This window comes from Cetorhinus maximus, chromosome 6, assembly GCF_964194155.1.
Source record: "Cetorhinus maximus chromosome 6, sCetMax3.hap1.1, whole genome shotgun sequence".
Lineage (NCBI taxonomy): Eukaryota > Metazoa > Chordata > Chondrichthyes > Lamniformes > Cetorhinidae > Cetorhinus > Cetorhinus maximus.
In genome coordinates this window covers 77,648,282-77,674,422 of record NC_135884.1, presented here as the reverse complement: position 1 = coordinate 77,674,422, position 26,141 = coordinate 77,648,282, and the positions used below count along the sequence as shown (strand labels likewise).

At 41.5% G+C, this 26,141-nt stretch overlaps 1 protein-coding gene across 3 annotated transcripts in view; it reads right to left on the bottom strand.

Annotated features, from left to right (window-relative positions):
• nr2c2 (nuclear receptor subfamily 2, group C, member 2) overlaps nucleotides 1-26,141 on the bottom strand; it is a 258,076-nt gene that overhangs the window by 141,784 nt on the left and 90,151 nt on the right. For all 3 annotated transcript variants that reach the window (XM_078543883.1, XM_078543882.1, XM_078543881.1), the window contains one exon: nucleotides 16,957-17,059. In XM_078543883.1, the coding sequence (XP_078400009.1) occupies nucleotides 16,957-17,059 (103 nt within the window). The remainder of the gene's footprint in view (nucleotides 1-16,956; nucleotides 17,060-26,141) is intronic.

Here is a 26,141-nt window from a genome sequence, read left to right as displayed (position 1 = left end):
CGCTAAGGGCCCTCAGACCATCCTGGTGGGGGATGGAGGTGTAGAGGGATTGGACATCCATGGTGAAGAGGAAGCGGTCGGGGCCAGGGAACTGGAAATTGTTGATGTGACGTAAGGTGTCAGAGGAATCACGGATGTAGGTGGGAAGGGACTGGACAAGGGAAGAGAGAAGGGAGTCAAGATAACGAGAAATGAGTTCCGTGGGGCAGGAACAGGCTGACACGATCGGTCTGCCAGGACAGTTCTGTTTGTGGATTTTGGGTAGGAGGTAGAAGCGGGCCGTCCGAGGTTGGGCGACTATCAGGTCGGAAGCTGTGGGAGGAAGATCTCCAGAGGAGATGAGGTCAGTGACAGCCCTCGAAACAATGGCTTGATGTTCTGTGGTGGGGTCATGGTCCAGGGAAAGGTAGGAGGAAGTGTCTGCGAGTTGACGCTCAGCCTCCGCGAAGTAGAGGTCAGTGCGCCAGACAACAACAGCACCACCCTTGTCAGCGGGTTTGATGACAATGTTGGGGTTGGACCTGAGAGAACGGAGTGCAGTAAGTTCAGAGAGAGACAGATTAGAATGGGTGAGAGGAGCAGAGAAATTGAGACGGCTAATGTCACGCCGACAGTTCTCAATGAAAAGATCAAGAGAAGGTAAGAATTCAGAGGGAGGGGTCCAGGTGGAGGGAGAATATTGGAGATGGGTAAAAGGATCCGTTGAACGGGGAGAGGACTCTTGCCCAAAGAAGTGAGCACGGAGACGAAGACGGCGGAAGAAGAGTTCAGCATCATGCCGAGCCCGAAATTCATTGAGATGAGGGTGTAAGGGTATGAAACTAAGTCCTTTGCTGAGCACTGAACGTTCAGCGTCGGAGAGGGGAAGGTCAGGGGGTATAGTGAATACGCGGCTGGGGCTGGGATTGGAAGATGGGGTGGGGACGGAGGGACAAGCAGGGGTGGAGGGTCCCAGATGGGTGTTGGTGTCGATGAGTTGTTGGAGCTTGCGTTCCTTAGCACTTGAGAGAAAGAGAAAAAATTTTTTGTTGAGGCGACGGATGAGGCGAAGAATAAAATGAAACTGGGGGCACGCGCAGCTTTGAAAAAGGGTGCGGCGGTGCTGCTGGAGGGAGAGGTCGAGTGTGTTCATATGGCGGCGCATGGCACTGAGTGTGGATCTCAGAATGCGACGGGAACAGCAGTCCGAGAAACGTTTTATGCGCCGGAATACCTGTAATCCTGGGTGGGTTCGAAACAAGAGGGATGGAATTTCAGTTGAAATCCACGTGGGGTGAGACGGAGACAGTCACTGAGAAAGGAAATATGGCTGTGAAAGCGGGTTTTAGTAAACACCTTGTCAAACACCAGGAGAGAAATGGAAAGCAATGAAGGTGAACAGGGCAGAAGAGACAGGCGGAAATCCTGTTGGAGAACAGAGCAGTCAGGCAGTGGAGATGGCTGACAATTATGAGCTGGTCCATAAACCCAAACCTTTTTTCTGTCATCCCCACAAACCCGAGAAGGATAGCAGGTGGGAAGGTGAAAGGAAGGCAAGTGGCCAGGGAAGAGAAGGGACAGCTGGGTATGCCCTGGAAACTCCTCCTCACACCAGAAAGGAAGGTGCTAAGGGTGGAAATGATAGTTGAAGGCCGAAGTGTTTCATTGTAACAAGGTGGGACATATTCGTGCAAGTTGCTAGAAGTTGTGCAGGAAATCCATGTAGCATCAACTACAGCTGTGAAACAGAGTGTGAACACTGCTGAGAGGTCAGGAAAGGTGAATGAGATACATGAGGGCTATAAACAATTTTGTTGTGAGGAAAATAACCCCTTATCCTTCAAATGGGACAGCTAAACCTATAATTATATTAAGGGATATGAGCGCCACTCAAACACTTTTGCTGGAGAAAGGCACAACTTTTCTTCCAGCAAACGCGCTAAAAGCCAAAGTTTTAACAAATGGTGTTGGTGGGGAGTATACACCCATGCCATTGTACAGGGTACATTTGGGAGTGACCTAAGGTCCAGGACAGTGATGGTAGGGGTTGTCCAGAAGTTACCTGTAAACAGAATTGACTTACTCTTGGGTGATGGTAGAGGGATGTTTCTGTAACTGGAAGTCTGTTTCCAGTGGGGTTCCACAGGGCTCGGTGCTGGGGCCCTTGCTGTTTGTGGTGTACATAAATGATTTGGACTTAAATGTCGAGGGTGTGATCAAAAAGTTCACAGATGACACGAAAATTGGTAGGGTGGTAAATAGTGAGGAGGATAGCCGTAAACTGCAGGAAGATATCAATGGGCTGGTAGGATCCTGGAAAGTAGTGAAGATCAGAGGGGCATTGGTGTCAATATCCACAGATCCCTGAAGGTAGCAGGGCAGGTAGATAGAAGGCGGCATATGGGATACTTGCCTTTATTAGCCAAGACATTGAATACAAGAGCGGGGAGGTTATGCGAGAACTGTATAAAACATTGGTTAGGCCACAACTGGAGCACAGCATGCAGTTCAGGGCACCATATTATAGGAAGGGTGTGATTGCACTGGAGAGGGTGCAGGGAAGGTTAACCAGGGTGCTGCTTGGGCTGGAGGGTCTGAACTATGAGGAAAGATGAGGATAGGCTGGGGTTGTATTCCTTGAGCAGCGAAGATTGAGAGGGGACCTGATAGTGGTGTATAAGATTATGAGGGGCATAGATAGGGTGGATAGGAAGGCATTTTTTCCATTAGTAGAACGGTCAATAACCAGGGGGCATAGATTTAAGGTAAGAGGCAGAAGGCTAAGTGGGGAGTTGAGAAGAAATTTTTTCACCCAGAGGGTGGGAGTCTGGAATTTATTGCCTGAAAGGGTGGTTGAATCAGAAACTCTCGTAACATTTAAGAAGTATTTAGATATTCACTTGCATTGCCATACCCTCCAAGCCTATGGGCCAAGCGCTGGAAAATGGGATTAGTGTAGTCAGATCTTTGTTGACCAGCATAGACACGATGAGCCAAATGGCTTCCTTCTGTGAGTCTAAAATCAACCCATCTAATCCTGTACTCTGGATTGGTGCTATTGAACTGTTTTATCTCACCCTTAAAATCCATGTTTTGTGTGTCTTGTGTGTGTGTCGAGTGAGTGAGTGAGTGAGTGAGTGAGTGAGTGAGTGAGTGAGTGAGTGAGATAGAGAAATATAGAGTTAGAAATTAGCAGTTCATATTTCTTTCTTTTGGCACTAGTTAAAGACAATTTGTTTAATGAACAGTTATTTACTTGTTAAGTTTACAAACCTGGTACTCGTATTCTGGCAACCTAAATTAAATAGTTAGGTAGAATTGGGGCAATCTTGGGATCTGATCAAACTTTTCACATTTGTCGCGGCTCGGGGGGCAGCGGGGCTTGATATTGCAGCGCACTCTCCCCAGTGAGTCGTGACACCATAGACAGATATTTGGTTATATGAAACTTTCTTTGAAGACATAGATAATGCGAAAGAGATGTTGAGTAAATCTTCTCTAGTTGAGGCTCAATAAGGCGATCTAGAGTTAAGTAAGATAGCACAATCAGCCCAAACTGAAGCTGAAGCTGAGGAAGTTCCATGATGTTATTATGCTAAAGATGGCATACATATGAGGAAGTGGAGACCTCCTCAGAGGCCTGTAGATGAAGAGTGGATCTTTGTTCATCAGGTAGAGGAACCACCTAAATCTTGTAAAGAGATATTATGGATAGCAGATGAAATTCTTATGGCAGGACATGTAGGGATATGGAAAACTCAGGCACAGATAAACCAACATTTTTACTGGCCAGGTCTTCAGAAGGACATGATGCAATTTTGTAAAATGTGCCATATGTGCCAGATATTGGGGAAACCACAACCTACAATCAAACCGACACCCTTAATTCCCACAACAGTTTTTGGGCAACCATTTAGTAGGATGTTAGTAGACTGTGTGAGACTATTACCAAAAACAAAAGCAAGACACTAATGGATTTATAGCAAAAGGCGGCAAAGGTGGTATGGTCAGCAGAGTGCCAGGCAGCTTTTGAGAGGCTGAGGAAAATCCTTATGAATGAACCAGTGTTGGCTGTCCATCATGGCTATAAAGAAACCCTCATACTGACCATAATCCCTTGGTCTTTGTAAAAATGTTTAAGACATAGAATGCCAGGCTGTTCTGATGGCGCTTACTCATACAGCCTTATAACTTAAAGGTTGTTCATATTGCAGGGGAGGATAATATGATTTCTGATGCATTATTAAGAATGTGATTTCTGTTAGAATTATTTGGAAAGCAAGAAGATCGGAGAAAGCTGTATAGGTTCTGTGCACCGAGTGAATGAGAATGGGTGAGTGCACGTTTGAATTTTTAAAGTATGTTGTATACACTTTTCTTGTATGCTTTGTAATGAAGCGTATTTGGAAATGGTCTTTCATTCCTTAAGGGTGGAGGCATGTGAGGAATATGATTTTTTTTTTAAATTGGAAGGACATTGGAATTTTGGATATTCTCCGCCCTAATTTTTTTTAAAGGCTACAAGTGTTCACTCTGGTCTGTGAGCAAGCTGCTTTTTCCAAGAAATCACATGACTTCAGCTTGATGACCAGCAGGACACCTGATGAGAGAAGAGTTATTTTGTTTATTTGATCTAAAGAAAAAAACTGCTGTTGCCAGGCTGGGACACCTGCTGATTGGTTGAAAACACCTGGCCTGGGAGAAGTTCCTGTGAACATTTTATTTTGAACTCAATGTGTGCCTTAGGAGCAAACAGTGAATGAAGACTGCTTCTCCCTCTCCCCCTGTATTGCCTGCAGTCCAGAGTGGAGTGTTCAACTTTAGCCAGAATATTCTCATCTCAGTACCACTGCTCTATACTTTGAAAGTTTGTGAAGCTGTGACAAGTGAAAGTTAACAAAGACAGTGTTTCACTGAAGACCCATCTGAAAGGATTTCCAGCTAACTGCTGTGGCCAGCGTGATGTCAGATCGACAGCATCAAGATGTTTTCGAACTTTATCCTTTTTATAATGTTCTCTTACTCCAACCTCTGCAGAAACCTTATTGTGTTGTCCTTTTTTTTGTGTTTGTGTGCGTGTTGGGATTTTATTTTTAAAAATCTTAACACTTCTGAATTACAAATTGTATGTTAACCAGTTTTGAAACTTGTTTTTGTAAAAGGAAGTTTTGTTTCATAATAAATCAATTGTTTATTAATGAGTTTATTAAAATAAGCCTGGTTAAAGTCTCTTTTATTCTGGGTCTAGCAGTAGCGAAGGTAAATAACTGGCCAATTTGGTGACTGAATTAAATATTTACACTATTGCTGTCACCTGTGGAGTAGTGGGGCTAGAGAACCTGCACACACCTCCTATTCCAGTCATAACATAACCTATAAGGCTATGGATCAGGAGCTGGGAATGGGGGTAGGCTGGATGGCTCCTTGTCTGCTACTCCAGACACATTGGACTGAATGGTCTCCTTCCATGCTGCGAAGTTCTATGATTCTATGATCTCATTGAGACATACAAAATTCCTAAGGGCTTGACAGAGTAGATGCTGGGAAGTCTTGAACTAAGGATTACAGTTTGAGAATAAAGGGCCGGCCATTTACGTCTGAGGTGGGAACAAATTTGTTCACTCACAGGGCTGTGAATCTTAGAAAATCTGTACCACAGAGAGCTGTGGATGCTCCATCATTGAATATATTCAAGACAGGGATCAATAGATTTTTGGGTACTAAGGAAATTAAGGGATATGAGCAGAATGCAGGAAGTTGGAATTAAGGTACAAGGTCAACAATGATCATATTGAATGGCAGAGCAGGCTCGAAGGGCTGAATAGCCTACTCATGCTCCTGTTGCTGATATTTTTATGGTTCCAAAACCCTAGCCTAATAATCTATCAATCTATGTTTTGAAATTTTCAATTGGCCTATAGCCTCAACAGCTTTTTCAGGGACAGAGTTTCACTTGCACTGCCCTTTGGGTGAAGTGCTTTCTGACATCACTCCTGAACAACCAAGCTCTAATTTTAAGGCTATGTGCCCTTGTTCTTGACTCCCCAACCAGATGGGATAGTTTCTATTTCTCAGCTCCATTAATCATCTTAAACATTTCAACCAGATCTCTCCTTAATCTTCCATACTCAAGGGAATGCAAATCCAGTCTATGCAACCTGTCCTCAGAGTTTAACCCTAAAAACCCTGGTATCATTCTGACAAATCTATGCCATACTCTCTCCAAGGCAATACATCCTTCCTGAGGTATCCAGAATTGAATGCAGTACTGCACATGGGGTATAGCCAACGCTCTGTACAACTGTAATTAAATTTCCACTCTCTTGCATTCTAGCCTTAAAATAAAGGCCTATACTCCATTAACCTTTCTAATTAACCAGTTCCACTCTATTGCAAACTGCATCAATATTGCTGTTCAACTAAACAAAACAAAATATAAGACCAAAGTACATATGATACAACTATAAAGAACAGCATGTATGACTTAAAAAGGAGGCTTATTTAGCACAGTACACTCTGCTCCCTGTAGCTGCTGTATCTCTAAAGCCTACACTTACTCTTAACTCCATGTATTTCTGGTGATGTATTAAAATCCTGCCCTATCTGCCTCCCCTGGCATTAGTTGAAAGAGAAAAGTTCAAATAAAACCAGCAAAAGCAGATCAAGAGATCACTAATCTCAGTTACTACTTGTGGGGCCTCAGTATCCTTCCCAACTATTTACTTCCAAAGGAGTATATTGGCTGTGAAGTGCTTTGGGAATCCAGAGAATATTTACATTGCTTTCTGAGAATGGCAAATGTCTGTATCACTCAACTCAAGTGTGAGACTAAGTATGCCAACATACACATTGGGCAGGATTTTCCGGCCCCTCCCACCGGCGGAAGTCCTGCTGAAGTAAACGGAGATTTGAATGGGGGAACCTGCCACAACGGGACAGGAAAATCCAGGCCATTATTTCTATGACCAGAATGTACAAAACTCATTCCTGTTTGATATCTATACTAAATACAGTTAGTACGCATACATGCTTATACCTTAGAACGTGTGCTGGTTTATACAAGAAACATGCCAGGTTTATACCTCGGAATATGTTCAGGTTATCAGCTAGAATACATTCGAGGTTATACCTTAGCACATGACAAGGTCTGTACCGTAAAATACACTTAGGTTACGGGTATACATTCCAATTTATAACTGAGAATACAGAGAAACATTGATTCTAAGAATGGTTACAGCAGAAGTGGGCGGGGGGTGGGGGGGTACATTTGGCCTGTTCATCTGTGTCATGAAGAGATGTTAATGTCTATAATGTTATTGGAAATTATTTTTAAATTGGAATTGGAGTAGGGTCTGTGTCTCTGTGCGTGTCTTAATTGGATTAAAGCCAGCTAGTCTGGGTGCTTTGATGTATAGTAGTTTGAGATGTTAATTACATGAAAGTAAGGAAGTTAAAAGGTAAACTGCAATCTGCATTTGTTGAATAAACCATTCAAATGAATGGGTAAAATCTTGCACCTAGCTGGGAGACACCAAGCAATGTGCTTATGTTACTAATAAAATTGGTGAAATGAAAGGATTATTGTTAGGAGAGGTAAAATTTAAAAACTTAGTAATACAATGGAAAATTTACATTCAAAGGGGAAGCTGGGTATAAACAGAAAGGAGTTTGTGTGTAAGTCAGAGGCATTTAAGATCTAACCAGCCTGTAAGCCAAGAACTGTGTCTGCAAAGGAACCTCATTTTGAATTCACATGGTCAAATATGCTTTGTCAGTGAAGCCCAACGCAAACTGGAGGAACAGCACCTCATCTTCCGACTAGGCACTTTACAGCCTTCCGGGCTGAATATTGAATTCAACAACTTTAGATCTTAAACTCCCCCTCCCCCCATCCCCACCCCGTTTCTTTCCCCTCCCCCCCTTTTTTTCAATAATTTATATAGATTCTTCTTTTCCCACCTATTTCCATTATTTTTAAATCTAAAACTAAAACTTTGTTAGTCTTTCCACCCCACCCCCACTAGAGCTGTACCTTGAGTATCCTGCCTTCCATTCTTAATTAGCACTTTTTTTTTAGATAATATCACCACCTTCAACACCTCTTTGATCCTTTTGTCTGTGACATCTTTTGATTATCTTCTCCTATCACTGCTTGCTTATCCCCACAACCACCCCGCCCTCAACTTCCCTCCCCCCGCCCCCCATCTTAAACCAGCTTATATTTCACCTCTCTCCTAACTATACTTCAGTTCTGCCGAAGGGTCGTGAGGACTCGAAACGTCAACTGATTTCTTCTCCACCGATGCTGCCAGACCTGCTGAGTTTTTCCAGGTAATTGTGTTTTTGTTTTGGATTTCCAGCATCTGCAGTAGCTTTTAGCTTTTTTTATGCTTTGTCTGGTGTCTGTTTAAAGTCTATGGGTTACTGTTGCCTTGGTGAAGATTTACCTGGGAGTGATTAATTTGGGGATTTGTTTAAAGTTATTATGGTAGCAATTTGTAGACATGTGTACGTGTTTATTTTGTTGTTAAATTAATAAATGTTTCATTTAGTTTTATATAAAAAAACCTCTCAAAGCTTGGTGGTTTTATTCCTGAATTCAGACCTGCATCTCAAACACACCAATTGAAAATATAGGTTATGACAGTTGTTCAAGTTTCCCTCCAGGATTTAAAAAACTCAGCCTTTATCAACTGCCGTGTCATAACTGGGGGCTCTTGGCGGTATAATATTTGTAATTTCTTGATTGGTTTGGAATTGGTGAATCTTAAGGTTACGAGTACAAGAAACACTTTGAATTAAGGAGTTGGTGAGTTATTTTTATAAGTGATGAGACTGCAAGATGGCTTTGGCAATTGCTAAGACATGTCTGGGAGTAGAAGATATAACTCTAATTGGGTTACAAAAAGTAACCAAGAGTAGGTTAACAGAGTAGGCAGATAAGTTAAAATTAGGGTTCCCTGCGGGACTAGGAAAGCAGTTATAATTAAAAGTATAGCACAGCATGTACAGTTGGAAGTGCTACCTTACACTAGTGAGTAACAGCTGGAGGTAGTGAGACTTCAGTTACAAATGAAGATGCTTGAATTTGAACAAGCAAAGGAACTGAAAAAACGTGAATTAGAAGCAAAGGAAAGAGAAAGGGCATTTCAACGGCAGTTAGAAATTGTGAAGATAGAGGAGGAAAGAGAGAGAACTTCAACTGAAAATGTTAGCAGTTAAAAAAAGATACCAGGAGGTGAGGAAGGACTTAACTCTGGAGTAGAACCCAGTGGGAAGATGTTTAATTTTGTACAAGCTCTTCCAAAGTTTGAGGAAAAAGATATTGAAGCATTTTTTATTTCATTTGAGAAGATAGCTAAACAGATGAAATGGCCACAGGAGAACTGGATGTTATTGTTACAGTCTAAGTTGGTAGGTAGAGTTCATGAGGCATATGCTTCGCTGTCTGAAGTAGTATCAGTGAATTATGATGTAGTGAAAAAGGCTATTTTGAGTGCATATGAGCTGGTTCCTGAGGCATACAGGCAAAAATTTAGGGATATGAGAAAACAGCCTGGGCAAACTTATATTGAATTTGAGAGAGTAAAGCAAAAGGAATTTTGACCGGTGGATATGGGCGTTAAAAACAGAGACCACATATGCAGCTCTTAGGGAAGTAATTCTTCTGGGAAAATTTAAAGACTCAATCGCTTTGGTAGTGAGAACTCATGTGGAGGAACAGAGGGTTGATTCTGTAAGGCAAGCAGCAAAGGTAGCTGATGATGATGAGTTAGTTCATAGAGCTAAACCTTTTTTTGTCACCCTTTCAAATCGGAAAAGGATAGAAAGTGGGAAGGTGAAAGGAAGGTAGGTAGTTAGGGAGGAGGAGTAGCTGGAAATTCCCAGGAAGTTTTTTCTCAAAATAAAAAGGAAGGTGCTGAAGGTAGAAGTGACATTCGAAAATTCAGGTGTCTTCATTGCAATAAAGTGCGGGCACACGAGATCAGTGTGTTGGAAATTGCAAGGGAAATCTGTTGGAATTATTGGAGTACAGAAAAGTCCTGGAAGTAAAAGTACTGAGGGTTCTGAGGTTCAGGCACAGGAGAAACCAGTGGTTTGTGTACAGGTAAAACAGGGAGAATCAGTGATAGGAAATGAAGTGGGAATGTGTTTACAGTTTACGCAAGAGAATTCTGAGGAGCAGGTTGCAGAAATGTTTAAAGACTTTGTATGTGAAGGGAAAGTCTTTCCGTGTGTACAGGGTGGAGTTGGTAAAAGTGTTAAAATTTTAAGAGAAATAGAGGCTAGTCAATCCTTAATGTTGTGGGATAGTAATGTTTGTTGTTCAGAGGGAGTATTGCAGGAACAGGTGATAATAAGTGGAGTTCATGGAGACGCTAAACCTATCTCCTTGTGGAAGGTGAATTTAGAGAGCAAATGGAAGACAGGTGAAGTTATTGTTGGGGTGGTGGAAAAATTGCCCATTGCAGGGGTTCAATTTATTCTGGGTAATGATATAGCTGGATCACAAATGTGGGTGATGTCTATGGTAGTTGAGCAGCCTGTAGAAGTGTTTTCAACAGAGGTGTTACAGAAGGAGCATCCTGGATTATTCCCAGATTGTGTAAGAATGAGATCACAGGCACACAGGTTGAAACAAGAAAAACAAGAAGGGCAGACTGTTCAAAGGCAAGAAGGTGTTGAATCCAATTAGCTGCCACTGTGTTTGATAACATTGCTCAGGAGGAAAGACTACAGTTCAATTCAGCTGAAGTGTTTAATTTAAGGAGGTTAGTGGAGTTACAGAAGAAAGATTTGAAATTAAAACAGTTATATCAGGCAGCTTACTCTGGAACAGAAGCAAAACGTATTGCAGTATGTTATTACCATAAGGGTGATATTTTAATGAGAAAACGGAGGCTGGGTCATGTCTCAACAAATGAAAGCTGGAGTGAGGTGCATCAGACTATTATCTATTAAATGAGATTCTGAGAATTGCTCCAGAAATTCCAATGGGGGCACACTTAGGAATTAGGAAAACACAGGAAAAGATACAGAGGCATTTTCTTTTGGCCAGGATTGCATAGGGATGTAGTCAAATTCTATAGGACATGTCACACGTCAGGTAACAGGGAAACCGCAAGCAGTAATTAAGCTGGCACCTTTAATCCCATGCCAGCATTTGAAGAACCTTTTACTGGGAGATTTGTCTACCAGGCTTCCTGAAGCAATACCTTTAAGAAATATCACAACTAAGAAGATTGTGGAGGAGTTAACTCAATTTTTATTAGATATGGTTTACCTAAAGAAATACAGTCAAATCAGGTTTCAAATTTTATGTCACAGCCGTTAAAGGAAGTAATGAACAGGTTGGAGATAAAACAATTTACATCAACACCTTATCATCTGGAGTCACAAGGAGCTTTGGAAAGATGGCATTAAACTTTAAAAACTATGATCTGTCAAGATTATCCACAGGATTGGGATAGGGGAATTCCATTCTTGCTATTTGCTATTAGAGATGCTCCTAATCCATCGACTGGTTTTAGCCCTTTTGAACGAGTTTATGGTCATGGGGAAAGGGGACCACTGAAGCTGATTCATGAGAAATTGGTGGGTCTAAATTTAGGAGCTATTCTTCTGGATTATATATTAAATTTCAGGGAAAGATTGAACAGAGCATTTGAGTTGGCTAGGGAACATTTAAAAATATTACAGCAAATGATGAAAGTGAAGGCAGATAAGAAACCTAAAGCGCGCAGTTTTGTTTCTGGAGAGGAAGTATTAGTTTTGTTACCAGTACTAGGTGATTCATTAAATGCAAGGATTAGTGAACCTTACAGGATTGAAAAGAAATTGAATGAAGTAAATTATTCAATAAATACTCCAGATAGAAGAAAGAAGCAGAGGGTGTGTCATGTAAATAAGCTTAATAAGTACTTTGACATGGAAGAGGAACAAAAATAAGTATTAGTGATGATGGATGATGAGAAAGAGGTAGAACTGCAGGACTCTGAAATTGATTTTCCTCTAATCAGATCAGGTAATGATGGGGTACTTGAAAATTTAAATGAAATATTGTGTTATCTTCCAAACAAGTGTCAAAGTGATTTGGAAAAGCTATTGCAGTCACACATACCTATTTGTGGGAATAAGTTGGGAAAGACAGATTTAGCTATACATAGGCAGAAGGGCCTCTTTTGCACTGTGTGATTCTGTGATTCTATGATGTGTCTGTACAGGTTTCATCTTCAATAAGGCAACATCCTTATAGATTAAATCTGGCAAAGTTATCACAAGTACAAAAAGAAATTGATTTCAGGCTTCAAAACGATATCGAGTCTAGTTGCAGTAAGGTCGCCTATTGTGCTGGTATCGAAACTGGGTGGAACACAAAGATTGTGTGTGGACTATCGAAAAGTGAATGTGGTGACAAAAGCGGATTCATTGAGAAAATGGGACAATCAAAATTTATCACAAAGATTGACTTGCTAAAATGATATTGGCAGGTATCATTGTCGAAGAGAGCAAAGGAGATATTGGCTTTTGTGACACCAAATTGACTAAATCAATTTAAAGTCATGCCATTTGGTATGAAGATTGCACCTGCGACATTTCAAAGACTGGCAAAGTAACTGCAGGTCTAAGCAATTGTACGGTTTATATTGATGACTTGATAGTTTTCAGTCAGACGTGGGAGGAATATTTACAGCATCTGGAAGAATTATTTACTAGACTACAAGAAGCTAATTTGGTGATGAAAGTGGCTAAAAGTGAACTTGCAAAAGCGCAAGTTACATATCTAGGCCATACCATTAGACATGGTAAGGTGGCTCCAAGAGATGCAAAAGTCAAGGCTATCATGGATTTCCCAGAGCTTACAACAAAAAGAGAATTTTTAAGATTTCTGGGCATGAGAGGGTTTTACCAGAAATTTGTTCCAAATTTTAGCAGTGTGGTTGCTCCACTGGCTGAACTAATAAAAAAAACAAGGAGTTTCAATGGGCACCGAAGCGTCAGAAGTCATTTGATAGTTTGAAAGTTATATTAGCTATGACACCATTTTTGGCAGTACCCAATTATGTCAAGCAATTTAAGTTGGCCGTTGGCACAAGTGATTGGGGCGGTACTGTTACAAGATGTTGTCACTGGAATTGAAAAACCAATAGGGTATTTTTCATGGAAGTTGAATGCACAACAGAGAAGATATTCAATGATCCAAAAAGAGATCTTGGGTTTGGTGTTAGCGTTGCAGTATTTTGAAATTTAGGTTCCAAACAATTCATCAGAAACAATTGTTTATACAGACCACAATCCTTTGAAGTTTTTGGACAAATTACGTGACAAAAGTGCAAGACTTCTCAGGTGGAGTCTATTATTACAACCATTTAATCTACAGATTACACATGTTGCTAGTAGAGAAAAACTGTTCACAGATGCGTTATCAAGAGTTTGAAGCTTAAAGGGAAGGTTGGACATTTTTTTAAAAAACCTGGACACTGGACTGAAATGATTTCTGTTGATACCAAGGACTTGTGTATTATGTCAATACATGCATCTGGTAATGTAATAGCGTTATAAGTATAGGAGATGAGGTGAGGTAGGTTATTACAAAAATGAAGCCATCTTTTAAAATTATGACGGTTCATTTTTCGATAAGGAATGTCATGAAGAGCTATTAATATCTATAATGTTATTGGAAATTATTTTAAAATTGGAATTGCAGTAGAGTCTATGTCTATGTGTGTGTCTTAATTGGATTAAAGTCAGTTAGTCTGGATACTTTGATGTATAGTAGTATGAGATGTTAATTACATGAACATTAGGAAGTTAAAAGGTAAAGTGCAATTTGCATTTGTTGAATAAACCATTCAAATGAATGGGTAAAATCTTGCACCTAGCTGGGAGGTGCCAAGCAATGTGCTTATATTACTAATAAAATTGATGGAATGAAAGGATTATTGTTAGGAGAGGTAAAATTTAAAACAGCCTAGTAATACAATGGAAAATTTACATTCAAAGGAGAAACTCGGTATAAACAGAAAGGCGTTTGTGTGCGAGTCAGGGGCATTTAAGATCTAACCAGCCTGTAAACCAAGAACTGTGTCTGCAAAGGAAGGAACCTCATTTTGAGCTCGTATGGTCAAATGTGCTTTGCCTGGTGTCTGTTTAAGGTCTATGGGTTACTGTTGCCTTGGTGAAGATTACCTGGGAGTGATTAATTTGGGGATTTGTTTAAAAGTTATTATGGTAGTAATTTGTAGACATGTGTATGTGTTTATTTTGTTGTTAAATTAATAAATGTTTTATTTAGTTTTATATAAAAAACCTCTTGAGGCTTTGTGGTTTTAATTCCTGAATTCAGAGCCGCATGTCAAACACACCAACTGAAAATATAGGTTATGACAATAGGTTCAAGTTTCCCTCTGGGATTTAAACAACTCAGCCTTTACCAACTGCTGTGTCATAACAATCTGTGCCGGCTCTGTAAGAGCGACTCAGGTAGTCCCACTCCCCACCTTTTACCCATAAGCCCCAACAATCTTCTCTCTTAAGATAATTATCCAATACCTTTTGTTAAACCACAAATTAATCTGCCACCACCATACTCTCAGGCAGTGTTTTCCAGATCCTAAACACTCACTGTTTAAAAACGTTTTTCTACATGTGACCCCTGGTTCTTATGGCCAATTACCTTAAAACATACGAACATATACATTTGCAGCTGGAGTATGCCAATCGGCCTCTTGAGCCTGCTCCGTCATTAAGTAACATTAAGGCTGATCGGATTGTGGCCTCAACTCCCGCCTACCCCCGGTAACTTTTGACTCCCTTGTTAGTCAAGAATCTATCCACCAATGCCCTAAAAATATTCAATGACCCTGCCTCTACTGCTCCCTGGTGAAGAGGGTTCCAAAGACTCATGCTCCTCTGAGAAAAAAATTCTCCTCATCTCTGTCTTTAGTGGGAGACCCCGTATTTTTAAACGGTGTCCCCTAGTTCACTCCCTCCCATAGGGGGAAACATCTTTTCAACATCTACCCTGTCAAGTCCCCTCAAGATCTTGTGTGTTTCAATAAGGTCATCTCCCATTCTTCTGAACAGGCCCAGTCTGTCCACTTTCCTCCTAAGATAATCCCAGCCTCCCCCCATGCCAGTATCAGTCAAGTCAACTTTCTCTGAACTGCTTCTAATGCATTTATATCCATTCTTAAATAAGGAGACCAAAACTGTACACAGTGCTCCAATGTGGTCTCAACAATTGTATAACTGTAGCAAAACATCCCTATGTTTATATTCCCCTTGCAATAAATGGCAACATTCTATTTGCCTTCCTAATCACTTGCTGTACCTGCATACTAATTTTTGTGATTCATGTACTGGGATACCCAGATCTCTCTGTGACTTAGAGATCTGCAATCTCTTTCCATTTAGATAACACTAAATTTCTATTGTTCCTGCCAAAGTGGACAAGTTCACATTTTCCCACATTAAATTCCATCTGCCAATTTTTTGCCAACTCACTTAACCTGTCAATATTCCTTTGTAGATTCTTTATGTCCCCTTCACAACTTACTTTCCTATCTTTGTGTCATCAGCAAATTTAGCAACCATGCATTCGGTCCCTTTATCCAAGTCATTGATATAAATTGTAAATAGTTGAGGCCCCAGCACTGGTCCCTGTGGCACTCCATTCGTCACATCTTGCCAACCGGAAAATGACCCATTTATGCCTACTCTCTGTTTCATGTTATCTAACCAATTCACTATGCATGCTAATATGTTAACCTCTACACCATGAGCTCTTGTTTTGCATGGTAACCTTTGATGTGGCAGCTCATCAAATGCCTTCTGGAAATCTAAATACAGCTCATCCACAGGTTCCTCTTTATCCATGCTGCTTTTTACTCCTTCTAAGAGCTCCAATAAATTAGTCAAACATGATTTCTCTTTCACAAAAGCATGTTCATTTTGTCTGATTGCATTGAGGTTTTCTAAGTGCCCCACTATAACCTCGTTAATAATAGATTCCAGCATTTTCTCTATGAGAGATGTTAAGCTAACTGGCCTGTAATATCCTGCTTCCCTCCTTTCTTGAATAGAGTCATGTTCTGATGGGTCTCTTCCAGAATCTAGAGAATTTTGGAAAATTAAAACTAATACATCTACTATTTTAGCAGCCACCTCTTTCAAGACCCTAGGATGAAGTCATTCAAGACCTGGGGTCTTGTCAACTTTCAGTTCTAATAATTTCTCAGTACCCTTTCCCTGGTGATTGTAATTGTTTTAAGTTCCTCCCTCCCTTTCATCTTCTGATTCACACTTAGTGCTGGGATGTTATTTGTATCCTCTACAGTGAAGAAATCTTCTTTTGTTCTTGACCCATCCGTCAATAGGAATAGTTTCTCCCTAAGTACTCCATCCAGACTGCTTATGATCTATCAAATCTCCTCTCAACCTTCTCTTCTCTAAGGAGAACAGCCCCAGCTTTGCCAATCTATCCATGTAACTGAAGTCTCTTATCCCCACAGCCATTCTCGTGAATTTTTTCTGCACCCTCTCTAATGCCTTTATATCCTTCCTAACGTGTAGTGCCCAGAATTGGATACAATGCTCCAGCTGAGGCCAAATCAGTGTTTTATAAAGGTGCATCATAAATTCCTTGCTTTTGTACTCTAGCACTCTATTTATAAAACTCTGCATCCATATGCCTTATTAAGCATTTTCTCAACCTTCCTTACCACCTTCAGCAATTTATACACATATAGCCCCAGGTCTCTCGGCTCCTGCACTCCCTATAGAATTGTATCTTTTATTTTATATTGCCTTTTCTCGTTCTTCCTATTAAAGTGAATCACTTCACACTTCTTGGCATTAAATTTAATCTGTCATGTGTCAACCTATTCCACCAGCCTCTTTATGTCATCATAAAGTTCACGATACTTCCAAGCCTTGTTTCACCTGCGTTCAGGTCATACTTCAGTTAGGGTTTACCTGATGCTTTGTCTCCACACACGACACAGTATTCAACTGGCTGTGACCGTTGTACTTCTGTTTTTATTAACAGACGTTCTACTGCAGCTGCATCTGTCACAATCTGGAAAAAGAGGACAGTCAAAATATTACAGTAAACTTTGCAATATCCGGCACTCTACCAACTAGAAATCTCTAGTAACTGGAATTTCTGACAGCTCAATTTTTGTAAAAGCTGATCACTTTCAGTGCTCAGATAATGCATTATTTTTTTTTAAAAACTAATAATAATAACAATAGATTGTAAATCTGTAAAGTGGGTTTTAGGTTTTACATTGAAATTATTCAGTTTTGGTTACAGTGCCTGAACAAAGATATTCCGCGCCTTGTCACATGTCCAGAGTAATGTAACTCTCAATTAAATGCCATTTTTGATTAACCAGCGTTACCCATTCCCCATGCATGCTGGATAACAAAGACTTTACTCTAGCAACAGGATACCAGGACAATTCACTAGGCCCTCATGGCTGCACCCTATACTACTGATGTAGGCCATAAAGGAAATAGCAGAGGCTGTCTACAATGTCTCCTTTTTAAAGTTCAATTAACTGAATTTTAAGCTCTCGACCTGCCCTACAACATGTATGATTTAAGATGAATATCTAATGAGGTACGCCTTTTAAAATAGAGGAATATAATGAGGGGCAAGCGTAGCCTTCAACCAACCATTAACTTTAGCTTCAAATGAGACATCAGGGACATGCTAACCCTATTTGGTTGATTCAGGGAATACAGGTTACAATGTAATGTGTTGCAACAATGAGTGGAAACTGAAATTTAGACCAGGTGGTTATTAGCCAGCCTTGCACAGAAGGATTAGGTTTAATTGGTCCAAGAGAGAGAGCCCCTAACATGTGCCTTTGTTATCCAGCCCCTGGCCTAGCTATGTATATCATAAATATATATATATGTGTACGTGTATATATATATATATATATGTATGTGTGTGTGTATATATATGTGTGTGTATATATATATATATGTATGTATGTATGTATGTATGTGTGTGTGTATATATATATATATATATATATACACACACATACATACATACATATATATATATCTTACAGATAACAGATCTCCTGTGGGCTGCTCATGCCAATTCAATGGAATCACTGTTTATGCGATGTAGAGGATAACATGAGGATCTCTGACCGATAGCCATTGAATTTATAGATGAATGTATATCATTTATACATTCTATAAACTTTAATGGTGCTTTGGAGATTTAATTCTACATTTTTGTTCATTATTTTGTGCAATCTTTCTAGATATCACTTTACTTAACTCTCAGCAGTTTTAAAGATGAAGGATGCACCAGGTCACTGGCGGGAAAATGGCCAATGGAGAAACTCTGGAATTTGGGAGCACTGGAGAAAAGGAAACGGGCTTGATAGAAAAGGGAGGGTTTCCTGCAGTTTGACAGTACTAGAGGGTAACTGGCTCAATTGTCTCGGTTTGAGGAGGCCCTGGAGTACTTCCATTTGGTATCATTAGATTGAAAATCTCAGGTTTGGTAGAACTGGATGATACACGAGTTATACAAATTTCATGGCTTTACACTAAATATCCTTTCATATTCAGCATGACCAGTCATTCTTTGACATTGTTCAGTTAGTAGCACTCTCACCTCTAAGCCACAAGGTTAAAGGTTCAAGTCGCACTTCAGAACTTGAGCACAAAAATCAATGCTGACACTCCATTGCACTGGGAGTGCTGTACTGTTGGTACAGTCATGATTCAGAGGAAACGTTAAACAGGCCTTCTCTGCCCTCTCCGGGTGGATGTAATAGGGAAGTTGTCCTGGTTAATATCTAACCTTTAATCAATATTACAAAAGCGGATTGCCTGGTCATTATCACAGTGGTGTTCGTGGGAACTTGCTGTGTGCAGACCGGCTGCCATGTTTCCTACATTAGAACAATGACTACACTTCAACAAGTATATAAATGGCTGTAAAACAGCGAAATATCTGGCGATCATGAAAAGCATTATGTCTTTCATTCTTTTCTTGAGTGCCCAAGACTCACTGCTCAAAATCCAAAGCAATTGAATACAATCATAGGAGGTCATGATCAAACTGTGCAGTCCCCTGGTCAGACCACACCTTAAATTCTGACTCTGACAAACCAAAGGGAGACCTTCAAATGCTGTAGAGAAGAGTCACAACGCTCATTTTCATTGTTAAGGGTCAGAGTTATAAGGAAAAATTGGGCTTTTCTTCCTGAATGGAGTTGATTATATAGAATTAAAGAATTTAGATAGCACCTTTCACCACATCAGGGTGTCGAAAAGTGCTACACAGCCAATGAGGTACTTTTGAAATGAAGTTGTTGTAATATGGGAAATGTGACAGCAAAGTTCCCACAAGCAGCAATGAGATGAATGACCAGATAATCTGTTTTACTGATGACGCTGGTTGTGTGATAAATATTGTCTCATACAAAAGGAGTACACCCCTGCACTTCAAATAGTGCCATGGAATTTTTTACAGCTATGAGAGGACTGACAGGGCCTAATTTGAAAGATTGTAAGAATATAGGTTTAGGAGGATATTTAAGGGGATTAGTTTCAACAGGATGAAATGACTGAAGCTTTGGTTGAAATTACTGTTCTGCAAAGTAATTTGTTTTTAGGTTTCCAAACTAAGCTGCTGCAGGTGGAGGACGATTAAAAAAAATTCTTTCGAGTTATCAACAGTCACAGATTGCAACTCTTTCGAGTACAATCACAGTTCTTGGTTTCCGGGAGTGGGACATGAACCCACAACCCTCTGATTCAAAGGCGAGGGTGCTATGAACTGAGCCACAGCTGACACCTCAGTGGAGGACGATTAACAGTCACAAACATCCTGTTATTGTAAACGAGGGGAGGGAAGACTAGTTTGAGACATCAAGCTGTCTACATCGTTATCTCTTGTCCCCCCCCTACCTATGGTCAAAGAAATCATTTCCAATTTTGGGCTTTGCTAGATAGCTGTTTAATGTCAAGTTTGCAGAACTGTAATCATATCTCTCATTTATTAACATTATTAAAGCAAATGATACAAGATTGACATCTACCTAACAATGTGGAAAGTTGCCCAGATACAGTATGTCCTATCCACAATAAGCAGGCCAAATTAAATCCAGCCAATTACTACCCCATCAGTCTACTCTCAATCATCAGCAAAGTGATGGAAATGTCACTGATAAGGCTATCAAAGGGCACTTATTCAGCAAGAATCTGCTCACTGATGCTAGGTTTTAGTTCCGCTAGGGATATTCAGTTCCAGATCTCATTACAGCCTGGGTCCAAACATGGACAAAAGAGTTGAATTCCAGAGAGGAGGTGAGCGAGACTGCCCTTGACATCAAAGCAGCATTTGACTGAGCATAGCATCAAGAAGCCGAGCAAAATTGAGAATCGGGGGAAATCTCACCAATGGTTGGAGTCATATCTAGCGCAAAAGGAGGATGGTTCTGGTTGTTGGATGCCAATCATTACTGCCCCAGGACATTACTGCAGGAGTTCCTCAGTGTAGTGTCCTTGGCCCAGCCATCTTCAGCTGCTTTATCAGTCATCTTCCTTCCATCATAAGGTTCGCTGATGACTTCACAATGTTCAGCACCAATCTCAACTCCTCAGGTACTGAAGCAGTCCTTTTCCAAATGCAGCAAGACCTTGACAACATTCAGGCTTGGGCGGATACGTGGCAAATAACATGTGCGCCAAAAGCACTGAGTAATGACCATCTCCAACAAGAGCAAATCTAACCATCTCCCATTGAGTCATTACCATTGCTGAATCCCCACCATCAACATCCTGGGGGTTACCATTCACCAGAAACTTAACTGGACCAGCCATATAAATACTGTGTCTACAAGAGCAAGCGAGAGGCTGGGAATTCTGTGACAAGCAACTCACCTTCTAATTTCCCAAAGCCTGTCCACCATCTAGAAGGCACAAATTAGGAGTGTGATGGAATACTCGCCACTTGCCTGGATGAGTGCAACTCCAACAACACTCAAGAAGCTTGATCCCACCCAGGATAAGGCAGCCTGTTTGATCAGCACCCCATTCACCACTTTAAACATTCTCTCCCTCCACTATGGGCACACAGTGGCAGCAGTGTGTACCGTCTACAAGATGCAAGCAACTCTACAAGGCTCCTTCAATCGCACCTTCCAAACTGCAACCTCTACCGCCTAGAAGAGTGAAGGTGACATACACATGGGAATACCACCACCTGCAAGTACCCCTCCAAGTCACACACCATCGTTGACTTAGAACTATATCGCCGTTTCTTCACTGCGGATGGGTCAAAATCCATCTCTAACAACATTTTGGGTGTACCTACACCACAAAGACTACAGCGATTCAAGTGGTGACATCACCACTTTTTCATGGGCAATTAGAATGGGCAACAAATGTTGTCCTTGCTAATGATGCCCACATCCCATGAACAAAAAAAAAGTTAGGATTTCTTTACAGCTTGAATAGGCTTTAGTTCATGGTCTCCAGTAACTGCAAAAATAAAAGAAGCTTGTGCTGAAGTCAAGAACATAGAAACTAGGAGCAGGAGTAGGTCATTCGGCCCTTCAAGCCTGCTCCGCCATTCATTATGATCATGGCTGATCATCCAACTCAATAGCCTGCTCCCGCTTTCTCCCCATACCCTTTGATCCCTTTCGCCCCAAGAGCTATATCTAACTCCTTCTTGAAAACATACAATGTTTTGGTTTTAACTACTTTCTGTGGTAACGAATTCCACAGGCTCACTACTCTCTGGGTGAAGAAATTTCTCCTCATAGAAACAGAAACAGAAAATAGGAGCAGGAGTAGGCCATTCAGCCCTTCAAGCCTGCTCCGCCATTCATCATGATCATGGCTGATCATCTAACTCAATAGCCTGCTCCCGCTTTCTCCCTATATCCTTTGATCCCTTTTGCCCCAAGAGCTATATCTAACTCCTTCTTGAAAACAGTCAGACTCAGTACAAAACCATTGGCAATTTCTTTCTTCGTTACAGGATTGTCAACCACATTACAATGCAGTAATGGGAGGCTCCACTGTATTAGCTTGTAACTGAGTACCAACAAGCTGAAGCTTTCACACAGCATAAACCAGTATAGATTCACTGACGGAACATGGATGAATATAGGGTAATTACTATACCCCAGATCAGATTTAAGACATAGTACCACAATAAAGGTACCTCCTTGCCCATTGATTGGGCAAGAGAACAGAGATAAGGGGCTCATAAAACAGTTTCTGGGCCTGGACATGTACTAATGACCCTATGATTCAACAAAATGGGGAGAGTATTAGGAAAAACTTTCCAACAATTCCATTCTGTAGTGTATAATCTAGGATCCTCGAAAGGGGTGAGGAAGGTGCGTGGGAGAATGTCACGGCTTCTACCAAAGGAGAAAACAGGTAATAGGGCACAGAATCAACATACTCAAAGGTAATTATAGGACTGGTATCAGGAAGCTCACAGTGCGTGATCATTACATGGAGTTGACTCACTGAGAGAATAGTGGAGGCAAACAAGTTGGCACCATTTAAAAAAAGACAACTGGATGTTTCGAAGGGAAGAATGTAAGGTCTGTCCTGATTGATGTATTAAGAAGGGCTGAATGAGGTCTTCATTCGTAATAGTCTTATCATGGTCAAGCCCTGATTTTTTTTTTAATTCATTCACAGGATGTGGGCTTCGCTGTGTGGGCCAGCATTTATTGCCCATCCGCAGTTGCACTTGAGAAGGTGGTGGTGAGCTGCCTTCTTGGACCGCTGCAGTCCATGTGGTGTAGGTACACCCACAGCGCTGTTAGGAAGGGAGTTCCAGGATTTTGACCCAGCGACAGTGATGGAACGGCGATATATTTCCAAGTCAGGATGGTGAATGACTTGAAGGGGAACTTCCAAGTGGTGGTGCTCCCATGCATCTGCTGCCCTTGTCCTTCTAGATGGCAGTGGTCATGGGTTTGGAAGGTACTGTCAAAGGAGCCTTGGTGAATTCCTGCACTGCATCTTGTAGATGGTACACACTGCTGCTACTGTGCGTCAGTGGTGGGGGGAGTGAATGTGGTGCTAATCAAGCGGGCTGCTTTGTCCTGGATGGTGTCAAGCTTCTTGAGTGTTGTGGGAGCTGCACTCATCCAGGCAAGTGGGGAGTATTCGACCACGCTCCTGACTTGTGCCTTGTAGATGGTGGACAGGCTTTGGGGAGTCAGGAGGTGAGTTACTCGTCGCACAATTCCTAGCTTCTGACCTGCTCTTGTAGCCACAGTATTTATATGGCTAGTCCAGTTCATTTTCTGGTCAATGGTAACCCCCCCAAGAATGTTGATAGTGGAGGATTCAGTGATGGGTAATGCCACTGAACATCAAGGGATGATGGTTGCGTTCTCTCTTGTTGGAGATGGTCATTGCTTGGCACTTGTGTGGTGCGAATGTTGCTTGCCATTTGTCAGCCTAAGCCTGGATATTGTTCAGGTCTTGCTCCATTTGAACATGGACTGCTTCAGTATCTGAGGAGTCACAAATGGAGCTGAACATAGTGCAATCATCAGTGAACATCCCCACTTCTGATCTTATGATGGAAGGAAGGTCATTGATGAAGCAGCTGAAGATGGTTGGGTCGAGGACACTACCCTGAGGAATTCCTGCAGATGTCCTGCAGCTCAGGTGACGGACCTCCAACAACCACAATCATCTTCCTTTGTGCTAGGTATGTCTCCAACCAGCCGAGAGTTTTCCCCCTGATTTCCAGTGACTCCAGTTTTGCTAGGGCTCCTTGATGCCACACTGGGCCAAATGCTGCCTTGATATCAAGGACAGTCACTCTCACCTCACTTCGGGAGTTTAGCTCTTTTGTCCATGTTTGAATCAAGGCTGTAATGAGGTCAGGAGCTGAGTGGCCCTGGCGGAACCCAAACTAGGCATCAGTGAGCAGGTTATTGCTAAGCAAGTGCCACTTGATTGCACTGTTGATGACCCCTTCCATTACTTTACTAATGATCAAGGGTAGACCAATGGGGCGGTAAATGGCTCGGTTGGATTTGTCCTATTTTTTTGTGTACAGGACATCCTTGGGCAATTTTCCACATAGCCGGGTAGATGCCAGTGTTGTAGCTGTACTGGAACAGCTTGGCTAGGGGTGCAGCACTTTCTAGAGCACAAGTCTTCAGTACTATTGCCGGAATATTGTCAGGCCCCATAGCCTTTGCAGTATCTAGAACCTTCAGCTGTTTCTTGATATCGCGTGGAGTGAATTGGGTTGGCTGAAGACTGTGATGCTGGGGACCTCCGGAGGAGGCCGAGATGGATCATCCACTCGGCACTTCTGCTGAAGATTATAGCAAATGCTTCAGCCTTATCTTTTGCATTGATGTGCTGGGCTCCTCCATCATTGAGGATGGGGATACTCCTCCTCCTGTGAGTTGTTTAATTGACCACCATCATTCGTGACTGGATGTGGTAGGACTGCAGAGCTTAGATCTGATCCGTTGGTTGTGGGATCGCTTAGCCCTGTCTATCACTTGCTGCTTATGCTGTTTGGCATGCAAGTAGTCCTGTGTTATAGCTTCACCTGGTTAACACCTCATTTTTAGGTACGCCTGGTGCTGCTCCTGGCATGCCCTCCTGCGCTCTTCATTGAGCCAGGGTTTATCTGCTGGCTTGATGGTAATGGTAGAGTGGGGGATATGCCGGGCCATGAGGTTACAGATTGTGTTCGAGTACAATTCTGCTGCTGCTGATGGCCCACAGCGCCTCATGGATGCCCAGTCTTGAGTTGCTAGATCTGTTCAAAATCTATCCCATTTAGCACGGTGGCAGTGCCACACATCATGATAGAGTGTACTCTCAATGTGAAGGCGGGACTTCGTCTCCACAACGACTGTGCGGTGGTCATTCCTACCGATACGGTCATGGACAGATGCATCTGCAGCAGGCAGATTGGTGAGGATGAGGTCAAGTATGTTTTTCCCTCTTGTTGGTTCCTTCACAACCTGCCGCAGACCTAGTCTAGCAGCTAGGCCAGCCCGGTCAACAGTGGTGCTACCAAGCCACTATTGGTGATGGACATTGAAGTCCCCCACCCAGAGTACATTGTGCGCCCTTGCCACCCTCAGTGCTTCCTCCATGTGGTGTTCAACATGGAGGAGCACTGATTCATCACTGAAGGAGGGTGGTACGTGGTAATCAGCAGGAGGTTTCCTTGCCCATGTTTGACCTGATGTCATGAGACTTCATGGGGTCTGGAGTCTGTGTTATAACATATACTAGGCAGGTTATCTCATCCAATGTACTTCTAGAACTACAGTTCATGGTACATGCCTTGACCCTGAGACAACAAGACTCATCAAATATGTAACGAAATCAACCAGATGAAAGGTTAACTAAGCTATTCTTCTTATATACACTGAGTAGGAAATGATTTCATCAATTTTCTTTGTGGAAATGAAGATTAATTGAAGATAGCCAATGTTTTGATGTCATATTCTCGTGTCCATGTTTCCATGAAGACCTTGCTCCTAATAAATCAGTCATTCTTTGCAGAAAAATGAATTATTCAATGATTCAAATAAGTGAATGCAAATAACAGGCAAAGTGGGAGTTATGGGCTGAGATTAAATGTGAATGTTTTGTAACTTCATATCCTGTATTTCAGAAAACCTGTTGGTGAGGCACAGAACTGGAGTCAATCTCTACACTCTTAATATTTATTTACAGAGTTACACATGACAGACAACCACAGTTGCAGTCAGTTTGTATTTATAGGGGCACATGTGGATCCCTCGTTAATGCCCACCACCTGCATGAAATTAAATACAACTTAATATACAACTTAAGATTCCCTTATCTCTTAAAATAAAAACCTAAATTTCAAAACAAATTAAATCAATTAGCTCTGTACTCTGTACAAAGCTTTGCATTCTGAGATGCCCCTTCTCTATGACCCTTAACAATTTCTTCGTACATATACTTATTCTTGTCTAAAAAAAATCACACAGTCAACGATTTGCATCCACACGTTTAATTTTAAAGATTTCCATTCTCTCCAGTATTTGTTTCAAACCAGTAGGGTCAATCTGTAACATTTTCTCATTCATAACTTTCATAGAATGTACATTATTCCACAATGAACGATAATC